The sequence below is a fragment of the Ascaphus truei genome, chromosome 3, assembly GCF_040206685.1.
Source record: "Ascaphus truei isolate aAscTru1 chromosome 3, aAscTru1.hap1, whole genome shotgun sequence".
Classification (NCBI taxonomy): Eukaryota; Metazoa; Chordata; class Amphibia; order Anura; family Ascaphidae; genus Ascaphus; species Ascaphus truei.
Window position 1 is genome coordinate 386,918,417 of NC_134485.1, and position 24,026 is coordinate 386,942,442.

A 24,026-nucleotide genomic window follows, 5' to 3' on the forward strand; every position below is an offset into this window, starting at 1 on the left:
TATTTGATCACAAAGGCTCCTATGGACCAGCACTTCCAAGTGGAAAAGAACAATGTTTTAAGTGATTGCACCAGAAATGTCCCCATATGGGTTACAAGCTTGTTGTAGAGTTTGAGTATCTTCTCATTCTCTAAAAAGGAGTGGAAGTGAAATATACTTTTTCATTCATTCTTAAAACTGCTCTTATGAGTCTCCCTGAATATAAAATTAAGTTTAATGAACAATATACATTGGGTCATTTAATAGTACTGGCCTATTTCGGCAAATTAATACAGCTAAACCCTGTTATAACGCGGTCCTTGGGGTCCACAACCCCAAGACCGCGTTACAACCAGGGTCACGTTAAAATTTCACCGGCATCAGCTCTCAAGCCTCCTCATTACAGATTTCATTCTCCTCCATTTTGCCGCCTTACCCGTGCTCTCCTCTTCCTGCTGTCCTCGTGCTCATATCTCTCTGCTCTACTCATCTCATCTCTCTCTGATAATTTTTACTAATTAATAAGTATTACTCATAAATACTTAATAATTATTAATACCTAATTAGTAATAATAATTATTGATACTTAATTAACAATTAATACTTACTAATTATTAATAATTATTAAGTATTAATATGTTTTATTAATAATTAAGTATTAATAATTAGTATTAAGTATTAATTAGTAATAATTATTAGTTAATTAATTGTTAATAATAAGTAATAATCATACTTATTAATACATAATTAATCATAAAGAATTATTAATAATGAATTAGTAATAAGGAATTATTAATAAAAAATTATTATTAATACATCATTATTAATTAATAAATAATTATTACTTAATAAAGAATAATAAATAGTTATATATTTATAAATTATACAATATAATTAAAATAATAATTATAATATACTATATCACACAGGAATTGAACCCAGGACCCCTTCATATGTTGGTTAGGAGTTCTACCTATACACCACAGAAGCTGTGTGATGTCATAGACATCTAGAAGTAGACTGAAGATTTAACATTGACATGTACCCTGTGGCGATGCGTTGTAGAGGATAAATATATTTATAGGTTATGTCTTGTTACACCAAGCCTATGGTGTAGAGGCAAGAGGCAAGGCATTGGTATAAGAAGGTCCCGAGTTCAATCCCTGCATGTGTTTTGTACAAAATGTATTAATGTTTAATTGTGTGTCTATAGTCAATAAAGCATTGAATTGAATGTTTGAAAAAAATTTTTAAAAAACCATGGCACGCGACGGGCAGAGAGATGAGCAAAGAGATATGAGCACGTGGACAGCAGGAAGAGGACAAGCAGCGTTGAGCCGTGCGGACGCTCCGCGCTGAGCCCCTGCATCCTCAATGAGGATGCCTTGAGAGGGGGCTCACGCGAGCGTCCGCAGGCGTGCTGAGGATTTGGAATTTTCAGCCGACAGCCAAGTTGTTTTTCAGCATCCAATCAGCGTGAAGCAGCGTCAACGTCACGGCGCCGTGACGTTGACGTCAGTGCGTCGCCTCCAACCACCTCCCCCCCGGCTCTCTTCGCGCACGCTGGAATAGCGCTGACTTCAGCAGGCGAGCCTCAGCGCCAGCGCGCCTCCGCTCTGCTGAACCGTCTATGGCCCCGGCCTTAGGCGGCAAAATGGAGGAGAATGAAATCTGTAATGAGGAGGCTCGAGAGCTGATGCCGGTGAAATTTTAACACGAGATGAGCTCGTGGACAGCAGGAAGAGGAGAGAGATGAGCACGTGGACAGGACAGCTGGAAGAGGAGAGCGTAAGGCGGCAAAATGGCGGATTTGAGATGCAGGTAAAGCGGCAAAACGTAGGCTTTCAATTCGGGAGCCATGCTCAGACCGCGTTATAAGCGAATTCGCGTTGTAGTGGATCGCGCTATAACGGGGTTGAGCTGTAGTAGTAAAAGGTTTAAAAAAAATAAGAAATTTAACAATTAAAAAAAAAAAGACAAAATTTACGTGGAACTGGTCTTTTTGTATTTAGTTAAAACAGGCTTGTGAACAGGGAGATGAATGTCAATCTTGTCTGCTCTACATGAATTATAAAGTGATAATGCCTGGGCTACAAAAGAACAATATTAAAAAAAAGGACAGAAAATACAGATATAAAAGTCAATAAAATACATTCAAAACTTCAGGTTGCATTGCAACAAACATTGTCATAATAAACATTTACTAATATATATCTCAACCTTATTACGCGATCCGTTACAACGCGAATCCGCTTATAATGTGATGCAAGTTTTGCTCCCAATTTTCATATTTATGAATACTTTACAACACAATTATTGGAGTCTTAAATTCTTTATTGTATAATGCATACAATTGTGCATTATTTCTAACACGATCCGCTTATATCGCGATTCGATTATTTGGACCCCAAGCACAGCGTTATAACGGGGTTGAGATATAGATAAATATATATAGAGAGAGAGATACATATATCCATACATCATCTTACACATATACATTCATATTCGACAAACTATACAAAGTCACTCGCCACCGCCCCTCTCTAATCCCCCTCATTTTACCGGCGGCGTAGTGCAGCGTCTCCCAGCATTCTCCTGCGTCTCTCTCTTCAACTCCCGTCATTCTCCTACAACTTCATTGAAAAAGGCCGCATGGCGTCAAAAGACGCCACGTTGCCATGACAATGGGACACGGCGTCAAGTTGCCAAGTTTGACGCCGCGTGGCCCTTTCATAGAAGCTGCAGGAGAATTCCGAGAGTTGAAGGGGGAGAAAAAGGAGATTGCCAAGAGATGCTGCATAATGCCGTCTGTAAGTCTCGCCAGCGGGTAAAATGCACTCGCCCCAGGTGAGGGGGCGAGTGTCTTTGTCAAGCCATGTATGTATGTAATATTTAAAAGGAGTTAGTCTAGTTTGAATATACTGTATTATGAAACATATCAATGCCATACATTAAATGTGGTCCTTTGCTGGAATTGGAATTTTCTTTCAAACGCTGACATGATTAAATATTACTGTGTGGTCACAGACCAATTTAAATTGGACCAATACATCACAAATGTGAGCACAAATCAGAATTGTAATTAGAATAAAACAGGATTGACATAGATTACCTTTGGTACAGTCCACAAGTCTTGCAAGCAGAGTTTCCCTTTCTAGAATCAGCTGTTTTTTGACACTTGGCCGCTTCACCAGCTCTTTGTATTTTTGAAAAGCTTGCAGGAGCTTAAAGAAAATACATACACATATACATATACACACAAAAGAGAGACAGCAGGATATGCAGGTGTCCCCAATATAAGGTTGTTAAGTCTTTTATATCCCCCAAGACGCAAAAAAACCTACAAAGACACTGCATGGTCTATTTACTGAAGTTTCCAGGCTGCAAAAGCAACAACATAAAATATATGGTAATAGCCTTGCTAAGCCGGGCAAGTTAATAAGCCGATTTGTTTGTACACATTAATTGTTTCAGCAGGGGTAGTTTGACATTTTCTTGGTTGCATTTTAGCCATTTCTGAGATAAACATTCAATTTTGTAACTTAATTTAGGGGTCATATATGCTGTATTAATTTAAATAGTTTAATAGTAGAATGTTGATGGAGCAATTTTGAGTATTTAAAAGAAAGTTTTGACATAATAGCAAAAATAGTATTGGCATAAAAATATTAGCGCTAAGCTGATGCAATTTCATGAATTATGTGCTGATTTAGAGTTACTTTCGTTGTATTCCAGGGGGAGCATGGAGGGAAATAGAACAAAAAAGACAAAAAACAATCTAAGTGTAGACAGTTTTTAGATAGTATAAAATTAAATGTCTTGTCCTGGCTCGTATGTTGTGCCTACTTACAAGATGTAAGTTGTATTCAAGCGGTTTAGACACACAATGGTCTCTGCTAAGGTAGTTGTTCTCCACTCTATGAAGCGGTCTCCAGTTGTCAGCTCAGCAACCAAGTGTATGTGAAGAAAAATGATACCATAGTGCAGACCAATATAATGATAAAACTAAACTTTATAAATTTAAAAATGAACACTTACAATAAAAATGGATATATTAAGCATTGTTCACAATCTTAGTGATCAGGGAGAGAAGAGTGTGTTAACTTCAGGCTCACCCGCCTCTTCCGATGGGACTTGTTGTAATCAGCCTCTCTCTGCGACGCTGTGTCTCCGGTGGTGGACTGTGTGACCCAGGCTGTATCTTCCCGTGGGCTGTTGGACTCCCCTTCAGCTATTGTACATCAGTACTGCGCTTGGAGCTGCCTTTCGGGTGGATGATCTCGCCTCTCTCACCGCCGGTACGTCACTTCCGCTTTGTCCCGTCACGTCACTTCCGGGCGCGGCTTGTTGAATTTCTGAATGGCGATCACGGGAGGGGAGAGGAGAGAGGCGTGATCGCCATTCAGAAATTCAACAAGCCGCGCCCGGAAGTGACGTGACGGGACAAAGCGGAAGTGACGTACCGGCGGTGAGAGAGGCGAGATCATCCACCCGAAAGGCAGCTCCAAGCGCAGTACTGATGTACAATAGCTGAAGGGGAGTCCAACAGCCCACGGGAAGATACAGCCTGGGTCACACAGTCCACCACCGGAGACACAGCGTCGCAGAGAGAGGCTGATTACAACAAGTCCCATCGGAAGAGGCGGGTGAGCCTGAAGTTAACACACTCTTCTCTCCCTGATCACTAAGATTGTGAACAATGCTTAATATATTCATTTTTATTGTAAGTGTTCATTTTTAAATTTATAAAGTTTAGTTTTATCATTATATTGGTCTGCACTATGGTATCATTTTTCTTCACATACACTTGGTTGCTGAGCTGACAACTGGAGACCGCTTCATAGAGTGGAGAACAACTACCTTAGCAGAGACCATTGTGTGTCTAAACCGCTTGAATACAACTTACATCTTGTAAGTAGGCACAACATACGAGCCAAGACAAGACATTTAATTTTACACTATCTAAAAACTGTCTACACTTAGATTGTTTTTTGTCTTTTTTGTTCTATTTCCCTCCATGCTCCCCCTGGAATACAACGAAAGTGACGATTTGCGGGACTAGCGAAACCAGTCCCTACCAGCTGGGTTTGAGCAGGGGGTTTGAACCTTTTAAATATCATTTGCACGTTATTTGAGCACGTCTTTATTATTGTAAAATCAAATAGATTTTGCTAAAACCACTCACTGTATAGTTTTTAGTGAAACACTAATAGAGTTAGCGCCGTTTTTTCACCTTCACTTAGCACTGATTTAGAGTTAGACACAGAGTAATCAGCAGATGGTCTTAAAATATAATACTGAGGTCTCAGATTAGCCCTATTAGCTATGCTTAATTTTAATGTCTTTCGCAATCCACAATAATTACATCTGTGTAATTTGGGCGTTAATTGCATCAGCACTTGCCAATTTGAGGGTATAGCTATTCTAATGTGTATTTTAAGATCTACATCAGCCTGTATAATCTCCAACAGTTCCATGATGTGAGGTGTTGGCTGGTACATCATCACCCATGTAAAATACATTAACTCAAACCCTATACATTCTTTCCCTGTATGTTGCAAATGCTGGGTTCTTATGGTGTAGATTCCAACTTTAAATTGGAAGATAAAACAAACAGGTGTGATTTAACGTGTGTACACCCATGTTGAGCTCATTTAAATAAATTACAAATAGATACGCACACGCCCGTCAAATCGTTATATTAACAATCCCCACGCAAACTGTCTTTTGTACCTATTTGTGGCCTATTCTAAATTGTAGTGTCATTTTTAGAAGTGGCAAAACGGCCATTTACTCCCAAAACAACTACAGTACTGTACATGGACTTTAGCCAAATCTTAAACTCGCCCCCCCCATGTCTCTTATCTGTGGTAAGTGATTTGGTATCAATATTTGACATGGGAATTCAGCTTCGCCATTTTAAAACACTGGGTTGTTAAGGGCAAAAAAAACAACAAAAAATAACCAGTCATATTTACTCAATTTTAGTATTTTCTATTGCATGGTTTACATTTATTATAAAAGCAGTGGTTATTTCCTAGTGCAGTTTTGGGTAAGCCAGAGAGTGAACTATGTAAAAGAACTTTTAAATTTAATGTGGCTGACATTTGTTTATCTAAATTGAGTTTGTGTTTAGGTCCAGATCCTAGCATGCTGATTAAGACTAGCTATACCACATAGATACAAAATTGGCAATATCAATACATCCATTTTTCTCATCTGCCTATTGTCCTCTCCTATTGTTTGACAATACTTATTTACATATTGTTTTTATCGTTGGGATTGATATAAAACATTGGTGGTGGATTGTGAAACACATATTATCCATGCATTAAACACCTGTCCGCTATAGAATTGATAAATATACTTCACTATCAAACAATTCAAGAATATTTTTATTTTATTTTAATTCTAAAATGTATGTAAAATTCATAATTTGTAAATAAATAAGTAGAGATACGCAACGCAGTGCTGAAAATAAATGTGATAATATATGTATGTTTATTGTAATGCATTTAATTTCAGAAAATGATGATTGACTCATTAAAGCACAAGTTACTATAATACTTTGACATTACAGAATTTAAAAGCATCACAAATTGTAAATGTCTCTACAGTATACCACTAGACACACAAAAACAAAATTACTATTTCAAAATGGAAGTTCACAAAAGCACTAAATAAACATACTAACAAAAATGAACACTATTTATTCTACTGACGTGTCAAAAAAGCCTACCTGTTGTGGACTATCATGTATTTCAGAGAAGTAGGTTTTTAGTTTGCTTGCTATTTTTTGCTCAGCTGGTTCAATGATTCTCTCGTACTGTGAAACTGCAGCTCTCCACAAAGGCTGGAAAACATAAAAATCATGTTTAGTTTCATGCTGAAAGTACTCATTAGACACACAGATGTTCAAAGCAAAGTTTTACCTCCGTGTAGGGGTTGTAGTGCACAGGATTCAAACCAGTGAAAGGTTCAAACACTTTCATATGACGCAGTGCTTGGTCTTCACCAGAGGATAAAAAATAGACAAGTTTTTCGTGGAACAGCCTTATGGTCAATACCTGAAATGATAAAATGGCAAATGTTTACATAAGTGGTGTCTGACATTTCATTTATACAAGCTGTAGCATATAAACTATACAAGGAGGGATTAAAAAAAAAACTGTCAACTCTAAAGAGTGTAAAATAGACTTCCTATGTCATTTCCAAGCTGATATCACTATTCTACGGTGTGATAATAATAAAAAACTGAATTTGTAGTTTCTGCTTTATCCAGGTAGCGGGAATAAGCAGTAAATATAACTGTAGGAGTCATGAAATGTTCGCAACCGAAAAGGAATTTGAAGATAATTAATCCTATTTAATTGTCAGTTCCTCCTTTTGTATTTAAAATTAAGTGACCAGGAATTGTTAACATGTTTGCCCCCTCCGATCAAGACAATCACTGATTTTGGTGGTTTAATTGAGATTTGAATGCTTAAAATAAAATGAAGAAAAATTCCACAATGGTGATATTAAATGGGTTCACTTCCATTTCTCACTCCAGATTGGAGAAAAAGTGCCCTAGTGGTAATGGTGATGTTTTTCTAATGGTAAAAACCTACAGTATTTGGATCCTAGTGCCATCTCTTTGTGATCTTGTACAAGTTACTTTCTTACCCTGTCTCAAGAAGCACTGAACACTATATTGCAAACTGTTCTAGGAATGGACTTGAAATCCTATGTAGTGAACACTGTCAACACACATGTATCTTAATAAAATCTGTTTGGTGTTCTTATTTTAGGAGTGGTACAATCCTGGCCAAAGTTATATACAAACACATCAGTGTGAACAAAGTCAAAGTAAGATTTGTTCATTATTTTAAAGGTAGCAAAAACTAAAAAAAGTTTAAAAACAAAGTATTTTGATTTAATAGTGATTCTGAAACATAGGGAAAAGGGAAACTCAGCGGTCACAGCTCTCCAAAAGACAACCAAGCGCAGTAAAAATAAAAAACTTTATTAAATCAAATGTTAGACATCCACAGAGTGTAAGTACACTCTGACGCGTTTCGTCCTGTAGCAAGGACTTTATCAGAGTAAAACCCTTATCGTCAGCTGATACTCTGTTTACTTACCACGGGCAGGAGCACGCCACCTCTATCAGCAGCCTGGAGCACCACGCCGCTTCTCATCAGCAACACCCGGCAGTTTACACTTCAGATCGTAAGTACTTGCCAGCTGATTTATCCTCCGTTGGACACTGGATGTAGGTGAGGCTAGCATTTTCTGGGTTCTTTGACTTACTTAGGGGCACTTCACTGATGAGCCCATTTGTACTTCGACCAGCTCATGCTATAAAGCCCCCCATCCTGAGTTAGTTCGATCATTTATGGAGGATACATTATTGATCCAACGGTTTATTCCATGATGTTGTGGTGCATATCTCTGATTTCTATGGACTAAAAGTTGCCTGCCTAGTTTGTAGCATCAGCTACTCAGGGTTCATTCCCTGCTTTTTCTTTCTGATTCTGAAACACCACTAATTGTAGGAAACTATAAAAACAGAAACACTGCATAGCAAGCAACTGTGTCACAGGAATTTGGGTCTGGGATAATGTTGGATGATTTATGTGCACACACCCCATGTACTTTGAGTAGAGACTTTAACGGCTTGGAACCTGTACACATCCTGTAACACAATGCATTGCAGATTGACATTTGTTCATTCAAGACACCTGCTCTTATTTCCAAAGTTTATGATTTAACATTTCAATCATTGAAAAACTAAGATATATATACCTCTTCTAGACGGTTGCCAAGCTTATTAAGCGAATCTGATAAATATTTCTCATTTTTCCACGGGTGTGGAGTGTAACGACGCCAAAGTTGCCCAGTTAGATGTTCACAAGCAGCAGTCCACTGCTCACATATGGCGATGCCTGCTCTTAGGCTCTCTCTTACTGTGGGGAAAGGGTCCTTCCAAAGATTCACACTGCCAAGGTTTTTCTGAACACACCTACCCAAAGAGGTTCCTAAAACAGAGATCGAAGCAATTAGATTTGCTTCAGAATTGCAGGGGCAGAAATAACTGGAGTATATTTCAGTAGCATTTCCCTATCCTTTACTTTTGTTTGCTTAAGAAGTCCACCATGTGACCACAGCTAGTATTCACAATGTCTTGCAGAGCTCCCAAAACTTAGCAGTGAACTGGAATAGAAGGTAATGCTGCAAACTGTACAGTTTTTGGGGTACTGGTTTGCACTGCATAGGGGTCGTATAGATAAAATAAATAAATTTAAAAAAAACACACACCTTGATGAGTAGGCATCAGTCTTGTTAGTGTTACACGTGGTACTTTTTTTCTTATTTATAATGGTCTTATTTTATTTCCATTGCCTTTTTTGTTCTAATCATTTTACAAACAATTGTGGCTGCAATACTGCTTTTACAACTTTCAGAGGCTGTTTCTTAATAAAAAGAGATGCACCAAACCCACCAGCTAGAACTCAGTATGCTTGTGAATCAACACAGGAAAAGGAGCCGGCACTCGACCAGCTCAGAGAAGACTGTCAAAGTTCAGAATGTTTTCATTACCAATAAATACACCACATAACCAAAAAAGCATAGAGATACATGTTAAAATATTACATGTATTTAATCAAAAGTTAAAATCATTATAATAACTCAACCTCTATGTGCATATTGCCATTGGACCTCAAGGGGATAAAAATCTATACAGCCTCCAATCTTTCGCATTGTATGTCTCTTTATTTAATGAATCAAGAAATTACACATTTTTTATACCCTTTAATTAATTAATCAATAATTTTTTTGTGCTTGTGAACAGAGACATCTATTGAACAAAAACACCCATTCCATAAGTATTGGCATTTAAAAATAATGGCAGAAGCTCAGCCTGAAAACGCTTTAATACACCCCCCAAAAAAATACATTCTAAAATCAGTATCTCTATGGTACCCGGAAACACAATCACACGGTCAGAATCACTGGGCGGTACACATCTTTCCAAATATCTTTGCTTGATGAGAAGATTTCTGGTTTCTGTGGCGTAACAATCTAGAATCAAGTCTACTCTATTGAAGCTAGGATTGAGAAATGTCTGTACGTGATTTTAAAAACAGAAAAACAAGCTTGTTACGTTGTTTAAAAAAAACCTCAAACTAGAATCATACCTATGACATCTAATAAATGCTTCATGCGATGTTCAGGATAAGGGTCGTGGTCAGTTTGTCTCCACACATCATCCACTGCTTCTTGAGTCGTTTCTACAAGTTCTACAACCTCAGCGAAAGGAAGGTTATCCAAGCTACTGTAATACTAGAAACAAAACATCATTAATGTCAGTAAATATGCAAATGTAAACATACAGTATATGGTCTGAAATTGGAATTGGTAGCAAAATCAGCATCCTCAACTGAACATGAACTAAGCACTGCATCTTTCATTTATTACCATGCTTTGTACCTGAAAAGGAGGTTCTGCAGGTTGAATTGTTGAACATAGGATTTGTCTGTGAGTTGTATTTTGTGTCTGATAACCCTCAAGCAGCACTTTTTATTTAAAAGTGTGATGTGAGCCCTATGTGAATGCTAGACAAAACAGACACTTCTAAAAATACATTCTCGATAATAATTAATGTAACATGCATGCATACACTGAGGCAACAAGAATGATTCAATAATGTTGCTTCATAAGCAATATAAAATGTATTTTTTCTGCTCTAGCCATTTACATTTTATCCGAAAAGGTAGAGGGGAAATTATATATATTTTTTTTTATTTCAACGAAATACTTTAACTTATATAGTCAAATGACACAAAAAGCGTCCACACAAGTGTCAGTAATATAAAAAACAGAAAAAGATAGACAGCAGAATATGCTTCCAGAAGTGAATACAAGAATATATATAGATATAGATATAGAGAGAGAAAAGAGAGAGAAAAGAGAGAGAGAAAAGAGAGAGAAAAGAGAGAGAGAAAAGAGAGAAAAGAGAGAAAAGAGAGAGAGAGAAAAGAGAGAGAGCGAGAGAAAAGAGAGAGAGAAAAGAGAGAGAGAGAAAAGAGAGAGAGAGAAAAGAGAGAGAGAGAGAGAGAGAGAGAGAGAGAGAGAAAAGAGAGAGAGAGAGAGAGAGAGAGAGAGAGAGAGAGAGAGAGAGAGAGAGAGAGAAAAGAGAGAAAAGAGAGAGAGAAAAGAGAAAAGAGAGGAGAGAGAAAATAGAGAAAAGAGAGAGAGAAGAAATAAGAGAAAGAGAGAAGAAATAAGAGAAAGAGAGAAAAGAGAGAAAAGAGAGGGCAGAGAGAGAAGAGAAAGAAGAGAGAGAAAATCTCAAATGCATATATATTTGTAGATGGGGAAAAGGGAGACCAGAGAGTGGAAACACACTCACTTTTGCAATTGTTTGAAACAGACTTGAAAAATTAATTGCTCTCTCCCTGGCACTCGATTTACTTTTACTCTCTGCAATTTCAGCCCAAAACTGAAATTCATCACTCGGCGTTAAAATACCTATAAACCACAAAGAAAATTGGTGTCACTTTAACTGCAACATGTTTACTTCCAACAAATTCCTATTAGCTTAAAACCAACATAAATCTCAGTTTGCAGCAAACCTAGTAAGTCATCTTCTCCTCCAAATTTAGAGCCGCCTCGGTTGGAAACGGTTCTCCTTAAAATACTGCCCAAACCTGCTTCCAGATCACGAAGCAGAGTTTGCAGTTTAGGATCAAAATCCTTACTCCATTTCTCATCCTAAAAAGAATAATGTTAGAAAAGAAAGACTTTAAGTAACTAAAACAACAACTCTATACTAATATAGCTAGTTTAAAAAAAAAAAAAGTGGAAAAATTGCAAATACTATGAATATTCCAACGACTCACCTTTAATAATATTGGTGCAAAGATTTGCCTCACTGCTTGGTAAAGTGTATTTATGGGCGAATCCAACATCGATGACACCAGAATATTATCATGAAGGTTGTCTTCAGTAATGACATCCGGTCGTATTTTAAAGAAAACAAGCACTTTATCTTTTGTATCATTGGCATCAACCTAAGGAAACAAGAACACATTTAAAATTGAACATGTTTATGTAGAGCAAAATAGTCACTCCGCGCTAACGCTGTCTGTAGCTATGGTCCCTCTTGCTGCCGTCAGTCTGAGGGACTCCACACACCCCCTATAAAAGTGAGCTCCTGAAGGGAGCTCACAGACAGAAAAAGAATAGACAGACAGGCGCGCTAAGGACATACACTCGTTTATTAATCTATCCCAATACATGTAAAAACAAAAGGAAAACAATATAACAAAGAATGGCAAAATAAAAAGGGTTAAAAAAGGGTTTAAAAACAGAGTTTTAACCAATATAGGGCAGAGAGGGGAACAGGACAATATCACACTATGATAATCAAAGAAAGGATCCGGAACCGATCAATGAACATACCAAATAGGCAAGAAGATGCGAAGAGCCCTGCACAGCCTCCGCCTGCAAACTCCACGGGAACAGTCTCACGTGACCTCTACGCGTTTCGCACGTAGTGCTTCGTCAGGAGGTCACGTGATGACGCTGTCCCTGAAGTTAAATAGCATACCGAAGCCAATGAATGCCTAAATGAATGGCAATTGAAAACACAGGGCTGCAATCATACATTCCGATCTCCCGGCTGCCCATTTGACTAGCCAAGACCACAAAATCAATTTGAGTTAAACCACTATCAGGCTAACTGTGTCCTGTATAATGAATTAATGCAATTTTTAACCACAACTGAATATTTTAAACAATTTAAGACAACATAAATGAGTTTAAAAACACATGACATGCAACAAACTCTGAATATCAAAAAATGCACACTACAACTAAATAAAAATACTAATAATAAAAGCCGTCATTTTATAAATCAATCAAATTGAATTTAAAAATACAATAATATTGACTTTTTAAAAAAAAGGCAATAATATAAACTCATAGAAGTTAAAAAGGGATGAATCACCATAAAATATAATGAACAACCAGTATTCTATACTTTAAGGAAGGGAACCAATTCTATATACTGTAGTCATTTAATCCCTGAGGATGGCTGGATTGCATGGTATATATCCAGTATTGTTCCCTTCTACTTAAACGAAGTTCCCTATTGCCTAAACGCTTGTCTACAGTGATAACTTCAATGCCCATAAAGGATATTCCACTAGGGTCACACTGATGACAATCTTTAAAATGTTTTAAAAGGTTGGTTAAGGGCATATTCTTATCAATTAATTTTTGCACATTTTTTATATTTCTCATATGTTCCATAACCAAAATTTTCATACTTCTTTTGGTTTTGCCAATGTATTGAAACCCACATTTACATTGAAGCAAACAAACCACATGGGTGGTGGAACAATTAATAAATTGGTTAATTTTAAAACTTCGCTTTGAAGCAAAAGAAACTACCTCTTTTTTATTTAACATGTTGGGACACACTTTGCACTTACTACACTTGTAATTGCCCTTTAATCCCAGATATGATCTCATAGTACCCTCATGACTGGAACCAGAGCGTAATTGACTGGGGGCTATTAATCTTTTTAAATTTGGCGCTTTTTTATAGACAATTTTTAGTTTGGATAAAATATGTGCACCCAACACTGTATCCAAAGACAGAACCTTACAGTGTTTACAAATAGCCTGCTGTATAGCCTTATGTTGATCATTGAATTGGGTAATAGACACTGGAGAATTCCCATTCTTGTTTTTATTGACACAAGTGACCTTATCTAATGTAGATGTAGTTTCTGCCACAACATGTGTTGTCTGAATGTCCACTCCCTTTTTAAAATCATGTCTCTTGGGCTTTTTATTTTTTAGTAGATTTTATCTTTTGGCAAGGTTGACTTAATCCATGCCACAATCTAACAGATCTTTGTCATAATCTTTCTTCAAAAATCTTTCTTTTAAGAATAACAATAGAAATAGGTGATAGTGCGCAGCTAATAACTAGTAAACAACAAATAATTAGTGAACAGTGCACCGTGATTTTTAGAAACAATAATGTGGACCTTAAATGTAGATCCGACACTAAACGTGGGTCTGCAGCCTTTCTTGGGGGTAACTCGACACCCCAGGAACATTGACAAAAAACAAAAGAACAGCACAACGCACATAGTGTAATAAAGTAAAAAATGTGACTTTATGATTAAAAGTAAATAGTTCTGCGTACATCAAGTAAGAATAAACAAGCAGTTGGTATATAGGTTTACCACACCAGGAGATGACAATGTGCGATACCCTCGGATGGACCTCAGCATGCAATGGGTCTGTAGTTGTCTCATCTGCCCTTTACAGCGTTCTCAGTCTTGGGGTGGTGGGTGAATAAGTCCCTTGTAGAGAACCCCACAGCACACAGCACACAGCTCACAGGAGGGTAGGGAAGCCGCAGGAATCAGCGTCCATAGATCAGTACACCGTTTGCCGCCACTCCTCGTCGGGCGCTCGGCGATGACGTCACGAGTCGCTCCTCGACTTCCGCAGTGCTTCTCTTGGAACGCACAGCGTGCGTGTCAATCAGATGGTACTCAGCAGCGGGGAAGGATGTAGCGCTATGAAGGCGGCTTGTTAACAGTGCTCTAAACCAGCGGTGCGCAAACTGTGGGGCGCGACCCCCAGGGGGGGCGCGAGACTGCCGGTGGGGGGCGCGGGGTTTACTGAGGCCCCGCACACTTCCCGAAGGCACTTAAATTAAGTGCCAGGGGAGCTGCAGGGCCTCTGTAAACCATACTTACCCGTGACTCCGGCGGCTTCCTTCTTGCGTCGCCATGGCAACGCGGCGGAGGTCATGTGACGTCACGTTGCCATATGACGCCGGAGGGCGGGTCATTGGTGGTTAGGGGGGGCGCGGAAGAGAGGGGACCGCCGGCAGGGGGGCGCAGGGAAAAAAGTTTGCGCCCCCCTGCTCTAAACCACACAGGATTAGGGGGAAAAAGAGCATAGACACCTCTCTTCCAAGCCGCCTGTTAACAAGCCGCCTTCATAGCGCTACATCCTTCCCCGCTGCTGAGTACCATCTGATTGACACGCACGCTGTGCGTTCCAAGAGAAGCACTGCGGAAGTCGAGGAGCGACTCGTGACGTCATCGCCGAGCACCCGACGAGGAGTGGCGGCAAACGGTGTACTGATCTATGGACGCTGATTCCTGCAGCTTCCCTACCCTCCTGTGAGCTGTGTGCTGTGGGGTTCTCTACAAGGGACTTATTCACCCACCACCCCAAGACGGAGAACGCTGTAAAGGGCAGATGAGACGACTACAGACCCATTGCATGCTGAGGTCCATCCGAGGGTATCGCACATTGTTATCTCCTGGTGTGGTAAACCTATATACCAACTGCTTGTTTATTCTTACTTGATGTACGCAGAACTATTTACTTTTAATCATAAAGTCACATTTTTTACTTTATTACACTATGTGCGTTGTGCGCCCTGTTCTTTTGTTTTTTTTAAGAATAACGCCTGAGTTTGAGATTGCCCCTCATGAGTGCAATTCCTTTTCAATCAAGCAAATTGGTTAAAAGGTATATTTTCAATCCAGGGTTTAAAATGGCAACTGGAGGGATGGATATATGAGTTCACATTAGTTTCCTTGAAATAGGTCTTGGTACAGATTTGTTCAAATTCAATACAAATTTCAAGGTCCAGGTAATGTACTATTGAATCACTATTTTCTCCACTAAATTGTAAATTAAATGCAGCTAAACTCCTTGGCATCCTCTAGTATTCACCTCGGCTTCTCTCTTGACATCCTACACTAATCAGTTGGAACAACTCGTGCTTCGGTGAAGAAGCATTCAGTATTGAGAACATATCCCAAGAGCGAAACTAATAATAATAATAGCGTAATAATAATAATAAACATAAATGCTTACAAACTTTTTAACCAAAAACTTTTAAATCTGCTCTTATGAGCCAAATAATCTTTCAGGCAAGACTCCAAGGATCTCCACTCTCCGTCTGGAGAGTCCGGCGGCCCTCCAGAGCCCTCATCCTCCCGCTGGACCAATCTCTCACCCGATCTGGTGAGTCAATTGCAGTTAACATGGATCAGCCTACCTCCAGTACGTTGCTCTATCATCCATATTTTATATACGTTGCTATTAATAAAGATTATGTTTTAATTCAATCACAATCCTCCAGAGTGTGAACTTGAGTGCTATATCGGGTTCTTTCTCTCCCTATTTATTACTGTGTCCACACCCCAAGCACCGTTCACACCCATTTACACTTGTGGCTGAAGCAGGGGCTCCCCTAACACACTTTATCAGATACTTAGGTGTTCTTTGCCTACTCTGTCCCTAGCTCGCCCTACGCTCACCTACTATGTCAGGATTCCTGTCTGGTCTACCTGATTTCCAAGCATGGCAAAAAGAAGCAGAAAACGTCTTTTCTAGCGAGTTTGAGGGAGAAAATACGTCCGCACAACCAGATATCTCCAAATTCTTCACAGAACTGGATAACACCTATCGACAGCGTATGAGGGCATGGTGGGAAATATTCAGCTTTGAGAATTATCTAGCAGCAGAATTGATCCCCAGAGGCCTACGTGCCAATGTTGTCCCAGCACACAACATAGTGGATGCTGATTTTATCAGATCATGGGAGCTAGTTTTAAAACAATGCTCGATTATGCTTATGAATCTCCTTTTGGAATTCCAAAAAGATAAATTGAAGACCATAGAAAGCGAACTCGAGCAGAAACTACTGGAGGTTGACTCCTGGAGACCTAACCCCAAATTTAGCGAACTTGAGGGCAAACTAGAGACAAACCTAGATAAGTTCGCAAAAGAACGGAAACGCATCAAGTACGCTAGGGACAAGAAGGATTTCCAGGAAAATAAAATCTTCCGTTACAATCTGACCAAAAAGAAGCCCAAAACTAAGCCACCCGAACAGGCATCATCCACTGAGTGGGAAGTATCAGATAGTGAGGATGAAAGATCTAACTCACTACTGACTGAGGGTATGACTAATCAGATTGCCTCTACGTCACACACTCTTCCCCCGCCTCAGGTTCCTTTTTTAGATCAACACAGAACGGCATCAGGCCAAAGAGGAAAAGGAAGACCAGAAGAGGAAAAGGTCTGGGTGCTAAGGAGCCGAGCGACAGGGTCACAGTACCAGAAGAAGAGGGGGAAACCCCCGAGATACTAGATAGTGCCAAACTACAGATAGTAAATTTGTCTGATATGATCTTAAGTGAACACCATCTTAAGCTACACAGCAAAGGCCTGTCATATTCACCGACTACAAGCATGGACCTATTTTAATGGGTCAAAGACACAAACCTCTTCGGCAGAAAACTAAAACTCCATAAGTTCTTTCGTCTGAGGGAGATTAGAATAGCCAATTCCATGGACGTTGTACCCCTTGACACACAAGATATGGAGATACATCAATGCTTAGAATCACTACTAGAGGAAAGTGATAGACCCCCAGGTGAGGGCCCATTCACTGATCTACGGCCCACCTCCAAGTTCATACCTTTCAGCGAAAACTTCTCTAATATTGATGTATTTGTCGACCTAGTCACCAAAGACCTGGAACATCTCAAACCAAGCAGACTCCCTAACAATCTGACAACTGAAGAAAGGAAAGCACTCAAGGAACTAGCCACGAATGACAATATAGTCATCAAACCATCTGACAAAGGGGGAAACCTGGTGATCCTCAATAAAAATGGCTATAAAAAGGAAAATCTGAGACTCCTATCAGACCCTCTGTGCTATGAGATACTTGAAGGAGACCCCACTATGAAATTCAACACTGAATTGAACACCATCCTTCAAAAAGGCCTGGAAGACAAGGTCATTGACCAAAACGAACTAGCCTACATATGGGTCAAAACACCAAAAATAGCCACCTTCTACAGTTTGCCCAAACTACATAAAAACAAGATCCCCCCCCCCTCCTGGCAGACCTATTGTGTCGGGAATAGGGAACCTCACTGAGCGGGCAAGCTCATATGTTGACAGAGTGCTTAGGCCCTTCGTCACGGCCCTACCATCTTACCTGAAGGACACCAAGGATGTCCTTAAGAGACTTGACGACGTCTGCATAAGTGAAGACACCATTATGGTCAGCCTAGATGTAGAAGGCCTGTACACCAGCATCGACCACGAGTATGGCCTCGAGGCAGTGTCCCACTTTCTCAAGACTAGGGGCGGCTGGTATACCAAACACAACACTTTTACTCTGGAACTGCTCAGATTTGTACTGACACGTAACTATTTTCTCTTTGACCGGAAAATATATCACCAACTTAGGGGCACGGCAATGGGCACCAAATGTGCCCCTACATATGCCAACCTCTACCTGGGATGGTGGGAATCCCAGGTAGTGTTCATAGAAGAGCTGGAGGCATACACTGAGCACATTGACCTCTGGGTCCGCTACATCGACGATGTGTTTGTCCTGTGGCGAGGCCCAGAGGGAACCCTCAAAGAGTTTATCAGTACACTCAACACCAACATGCTACAGTAAATCTCCATCTCACACTGGAATACAATAAGGACACTATGTGCTTCCTAGATTTAAAGATTTCAAGGGGCAACGATGGCTTCCTCCATACCACAATATACCGCAAAGCCACAGCCACTAATAACCTCTTAGAAGCCAGCAGTCACCATCCTAGGGCTCAGGTTAATGGCTCAGGTACAGGCCAGTTCCTCCGACTCAGAAGGAACTGTAGCACTGATCAGGAATATGAACGACAATCAAAGAACATGAAACTACGCTTTATGGATAGGGGGTACAGCCGGAAGAGTATTAAAAAGGCCTATAAGAGAGCCAAGTATACCTCACGCAAATCCCTCATCATGGATAAACCACCTAGCATGCAAGACAAAGTGATCCGCTTTGTAGGCACCTTCAACCGTGAATGGTCCCAGGCAAGAGCTATCCTGGCAAAACATTGGCATATCCTACGAGCGGATGACCTCTTGAAAGGAGTCACTAAAGATTACCCATCCATGACAAGCAGACGAGCTAAAAACTTGCGAGACCGACTGGTCCATAGCCACTTTGTAGACGAGACCCCAAGAACATGGCTTCCACCTAAACCCATGGGATCATACACTTGCCAGCGATGCAAGGCATGCCAGTACATGACCACCACCAAACAATTTGGGAACTGGAATGACACTAAGATGTACCCTATACGCAGTTTTATCAACTGCCTGAGTACCGGTGTCATATACCAAGGCAAATGTGTCTGTGGGAAAGTCTATGTGGGGAAAACCAGCAGATGTCTCAAACAAAGGGTACTCGAACACATAGGCACAGTGAGAAACCAGGCTGACAAACCCCTGTCAAGACACGTCAATCTGTGCCATGGCGGGGACCTAAGGGCCGTCACCTTCTGTGGGATTGATCATCCCACTCGAGGACTTAGGAGGGGAGACTGGGACAAAGTTCTACTCCAATTGGAAGCCAAATGGATTTACAAACTTGGAACACTATCACCCAGAGGCCTGAACGAGGGATTTTTGTATACCCCATTTCTGTGATATTTGACACAACCTTCATAGCCATACATCATCATGGATCATGTCTATCTTTTTATTCACTCATTTATTTATTTACCCCTCACCGCTTCATTTGCATTGTCCTACTTACCTATAGCATTGCCATGTCTGCATCAGGTAACTCCCAAATCCTGTACAGTAATAACCACCACCTTAGAGTGGTAATACCATCTCTACTAGGGTCTCTCTGGACCCTACATTATCACTATACACCAACATAATTTATTAGGCATCACTTTCATACTACCCTTGAAGCACAGTAGGAGTGCATCACCGCTCCACTTTGCATGCATCTGACAACAAAGTAATAATCACACACAAACACACTCAGATCTTTATTACATCAGTATGCTGGATATGCAGTCACATACATTGGTATACTCACTGTGACCTGTAACAGAACCTAGCATATCATGGCATACCAGGGGTTAACCTATGACGTCATCTCTGGGGGCCCTATATATACCTGCCTAACTGCAGGGTATCCTTAGTGATACTTACCATTCGCCTTGAGAAAGCCTCTCGCGAAACGCGCGCGTCGACTCCTACCTTCCACGTGCACGCGCAGATCAGTCACTGCCTCCACATGATTTACTGAACCGCGAGTTGATGCGGTAGTCTGCCCGTGCCCAAATATACAGGGTATCAGTGCCCCGACGGTCGCTTTTAGTCTCGTTCTCGAGTGATTACAGGGTTTATGCTCTGAGTTAATAAAGTACTGAATATTGTGCCTGCAGCAACACTGGAGCTGCGCTGCTGTGTTCGGATCCCTTCACAGCAGTAGTGAGGCTCTACCTTCCTGATAGTGCAACAGCCTAGCCTCCTGCTATACGCTTTACTATATGTCTCCCACATCAGTGTCTCCTACACCGTTATCACACAGACTTGCTCCACGACCTTAAATCAGGGTACCCACCTCTGGCACAGCCACACAGGTTACTGCAGGTCAACACACTCCTGCAAATTGGCACCCAGAGGGTTACCTTAGGTCATTCTGACACTGTTTGGGCATATGCATTTGATTGAAGAGCCAGCTGTTTGCACATCACTGATACACATATTATATTTGTTTTATATGTATCTCATTTACCACTGGTCACATATACTATGTCTCACCAGGGTCTATTCAGTCATTACCCCTGTGACCTGTAGCCCCAGGACCTACCAGGGCACACCCAGAGTATTCACTCATTACACAGGTCCACACCAGGATTTCAGTGCTGTTCTGGTACCAGCGCTTTATTAAAATTGTCTGGTATACACAAACTAAGCCTGATCCGGAGCCAATATGGCTATCAATTATTAGGATCAACCTATCTCCAGTACGTTGCTCTATCATCCATATTTTATATACGTTGCTATTAATAAAGATTATGTTTTAATTCAATCACAATCCTCCAGAGTGTGAACTTGAGTGCTATATCGGGTTCTTTCTCTCCCTATTTATTACTGTGTCCACACCCCAAGCACTGTTCACACCCATTTACACTTGTGGCTGAAGCAAGGGCTCCCCTAACAAACTTTTTAACCAAAATTTTTTACATTTGCGCTTATGAGCTAAATAATCTTTCAGGCAAGACTCCAAGGATCTCCACTCTCCGTCTGGAGAGTCCGGCGGCCCTCCAGAGCCCTCATCCTGCCGCTGGACCAATCTCTCACCCGATCTGGTGAGTCAATTGCAGTTAACATGGATCAGGGTGCAATACTCCACATTGATGAATCTGCCCCAAGAATGAAGCTGTGTGTTTGACAATAGTTTTCTTTTTCACTAATTTACAGCAGTCTAAAATGTAAGGCAGTTGTTCGTTAGATTCTATATAAGTATTTTATTTATTTTAGACGGTTAACCCTAGAGATAAGCAAAACAAATTTGCTGCATTTTTAAAGTTTTTGACTTTTGAGAAAGCTTTGAAAAAGGCCCCAAAAAATACCAATATGTTATTCAGGGATTAAGTGTAACCCTTCCACTGTCAGAGGGACATGTGAAATGCATGAGCCAATCCGGCAGCGTTACGGTTATTCCAAAAGGTTGCCAATATTTTGTATGTATGTAAAGCGAAAATGTACTTAAAGTGAAGCACTACCTTTTCCCCACTTATCGATGCATGTACTGTACTGCAATCGTCATATACGTGCATAACTGATGGAAATAACGCATGTGTAACAGGCTCTATAGTCTCCCCGCCTGCGCACAGCTTCGGTACAGGTAGGGAGCCGGTATTGCTGTTCAGGACGTGCCGACAGGCGCATGCGTGAGCTGCTGTTTGCCTGTTAAGCGATATGTACTTACTCGCGAGTGTACTTAAAGTGAGTGTCCTTAAACCGGGGTATGCCTGTATATCAACCAAGATGTATTTCAAGCAGCACGGATGTTTCATTACATAGGTTGGCAAAATGCATTATTTTCACAGGATGGCTATTATAAATATTACACTAGTAATTTATAATTAGTAATACATACTAGTTATAACTAAAAAATAAAAAAAATCTGTTTTTTTTTCCAGAATTTAAACTGCAATCAATCAGATATTCAATATGACAATACATCAAAGTCATTTCAAACAACAAACTAGGTGTCTTCATACATGCAAAGATTTTATGAAGGTTTTTACAACTTTTTGGCACTATAACTTTGACAAGCAAAACAATTCAAATAGGCTCAGAAGAGATCTCACTTTCTCCAAAACAAACCCTGACAGAAGCTTTTACATCGTATAGCCCATAACCAGGGATCGTAGGGTCACAGTAAATAGAGTGGTGGGAGGGCGCAAGGTACCACTACTCTTTAATTCGCATCCAGGACAACTATAACATTGTTTTTTTTTTTTTAAACTATTAATATTTACAGACCAATAATCCACATCCTACCTTAAAAGAAAAAAAAGGTTTTTATTTATTTTATTTAGTCAGACTCTTTTTCATGCTACTTAAAAGTCTGTGTCACGTTAGCAAAAGCCAGTTTATGAGGAAAGGTGTGGGGGCATGGACCTGTGCTTATTATTTATTGATTTACGTTCAACTATTTGACTAGTGGAAAAAAACACATTGGGCAGTTACCGCTCATCTTCAAGCACGTCCTGGGGCACAGAGTAAAAACTGACAACATGACAAGTTAGGCAGCTACCTACAGCTTTGCTACACGTGCACTTATTCATCTGTGAAAGGAAGGCTGCACTGACGTGCAACGTTGGGTTGAGGTCTCTCTGGTAGTAAGTAGTAGTGAGCATCACTGTGCTGGTGATAGTGATGGCGACCTCCCTGTGTAAGCAGCTACAGATGGTCACTGCGGACGCTGCAGGTACCTTGTTAGAGAACACGACGCCGGCCTCGGACCTCCGCCCGGACAGGATGAACTCGTTGCCATCATCCAGGAATTGGTTGACCTCCCTGCAGTCGGGAGTCGCCTCGTCGGAGGGGAGGCCGAAGTAGTTGTGTAGGGTGGTGAAGAGGAACCGCTTCCTCTCGTCCCCGCCGCCCGGCATCTTCTCGTCTACGCTGGTCACCGCAGCCCGTGAGTGAGTCTACCTGACACTTCAAACCCGGCTTGTTGAAGAGCCTGCTACCATAGCAACGCCAGGCTAAAACCGCAACCGCCTCCGGCAAGATGGCCGCTGCGTTCGGAGACGTGCGCGCGTCACCTGTAGGTGCTGGAGCCCGCGCACGCAGAGCTGTGGAGATTGCATGGGCCAGTAAAACGTCATTGCTCTTAATCAAAGAGATGGGAGGGGGTTTTACATAACGTCACATTTTAAAGGGGTTGTTTGTAACTTGAGAGGTTCAGATGCCACTGAAGTATTTTGTGGTGGTTAATGATTCCAGGCCTGATATTCAGCTCCAAACACTGTAATCTTTGTACTGTTTTATGTGATGTGCATAGAAGGTGGAGAGATCTCCATGATTGTAGTTTTTACATTTTGGGATACCTGTAATTGTCACTGACAATATAAGGGCTTTGGTAATGCATACTGTATAAACTTAACTAGTGCATGAAGTTGGATTGTTTTAGGACAAAAGGAGGGGATACAAACTAATCACATTTTTTAAACTTCCACCAAGCCTTTTTTTTTTTCATACAAAATCAGTTGCTCAGCAGGTAAATGGCAAACAAGGTTTAATACAGATAAGGTTATGTACAGATAAGGTTATGTATTTGGGAAGCAAGAATAAGGTTTATTACAGATAAAGTTATGTATTTGGGATGAAGAATATTCATGCTAAATACAGATGTAAGCAACGTTATTGCAACCCGTGGCACGCTCCGACAAGTGAAATGGCGTGATAGCCCCACTTCCTTTTCGTATGCAGTTGATTCAAACAATAGCTGTGTCTCCCGCTGGCGTGTTTTGTATGTCTAGCTGCAGATTGCCACAGTTTGCAATGCCATTGGCTGCATCTGTACAAACTATATGGGACAAAATTAGGCTTAGGCTGGGGCCATGGTATCGCAGACTGTGCGGACAAACTGCCTTAAGGCAGTGTTCATATCC

The 24,026-nt window shown here is 40.5% G+C and overlaps 1 protein-coding gene across 6 annotated transcripts in view; it reads right to left on the reverse strand.

The window, feature by feature from the left end:
* Window positions 1–23,154, reverse strand: part of DYNC2H1 (dynein cytoplasmic 2 heavy chain 1) — a 631,818-nt gene extending 608,664 nt beyond the window's left edge. For all 6 annotated transcript variants that reach the window (XM_075592400.1, XM_075592399.1, XM_075592403.1 and 3 more), the window contains exons 1-9: window positions 22,842–23,154; window positions 11,865–12,035; window positions 11,598–11,736; window positions 11,375–11,493; window positions 10,161–10,305; window positions 8,767–8,999; window positions 6,912–7,046; window positions 6,719–6,832; window positions 3,092–3,203 (exon numbers count right to left, since the gene is read on the reverse strand). In XM_075592400.1, the coding sequence (XP_075448515.1) occupies window positions 3,092–3,203; window positions 6,719–6,832; window positions 6,912–7,046; window positions 8,767–8,999; window positions 10,161–10,305; window positions 11,375–11,493; window positions 11,598–11,736; window positions 11,865–12,035; window positions 22,842–23,021 (1,348 nt within the window). In that variant the 5' untranslated portion in view covers window positions 23,022–23,154. The remainder of the gene's footprint in view (window positions 1–3,091; window positions 3,204–6,718; window positions 6,833–6,911; window positions 7,047–8,766; window positions 9,000–10,160; window positions 10,306–11,374; window positions 11,494–11,597; window positions 11,737–11,864; window positions 12,036–22,841) is intronic.
* Between the last annotated feature and the right edge of the window lie 872 nt (window positions 23,155–24,026).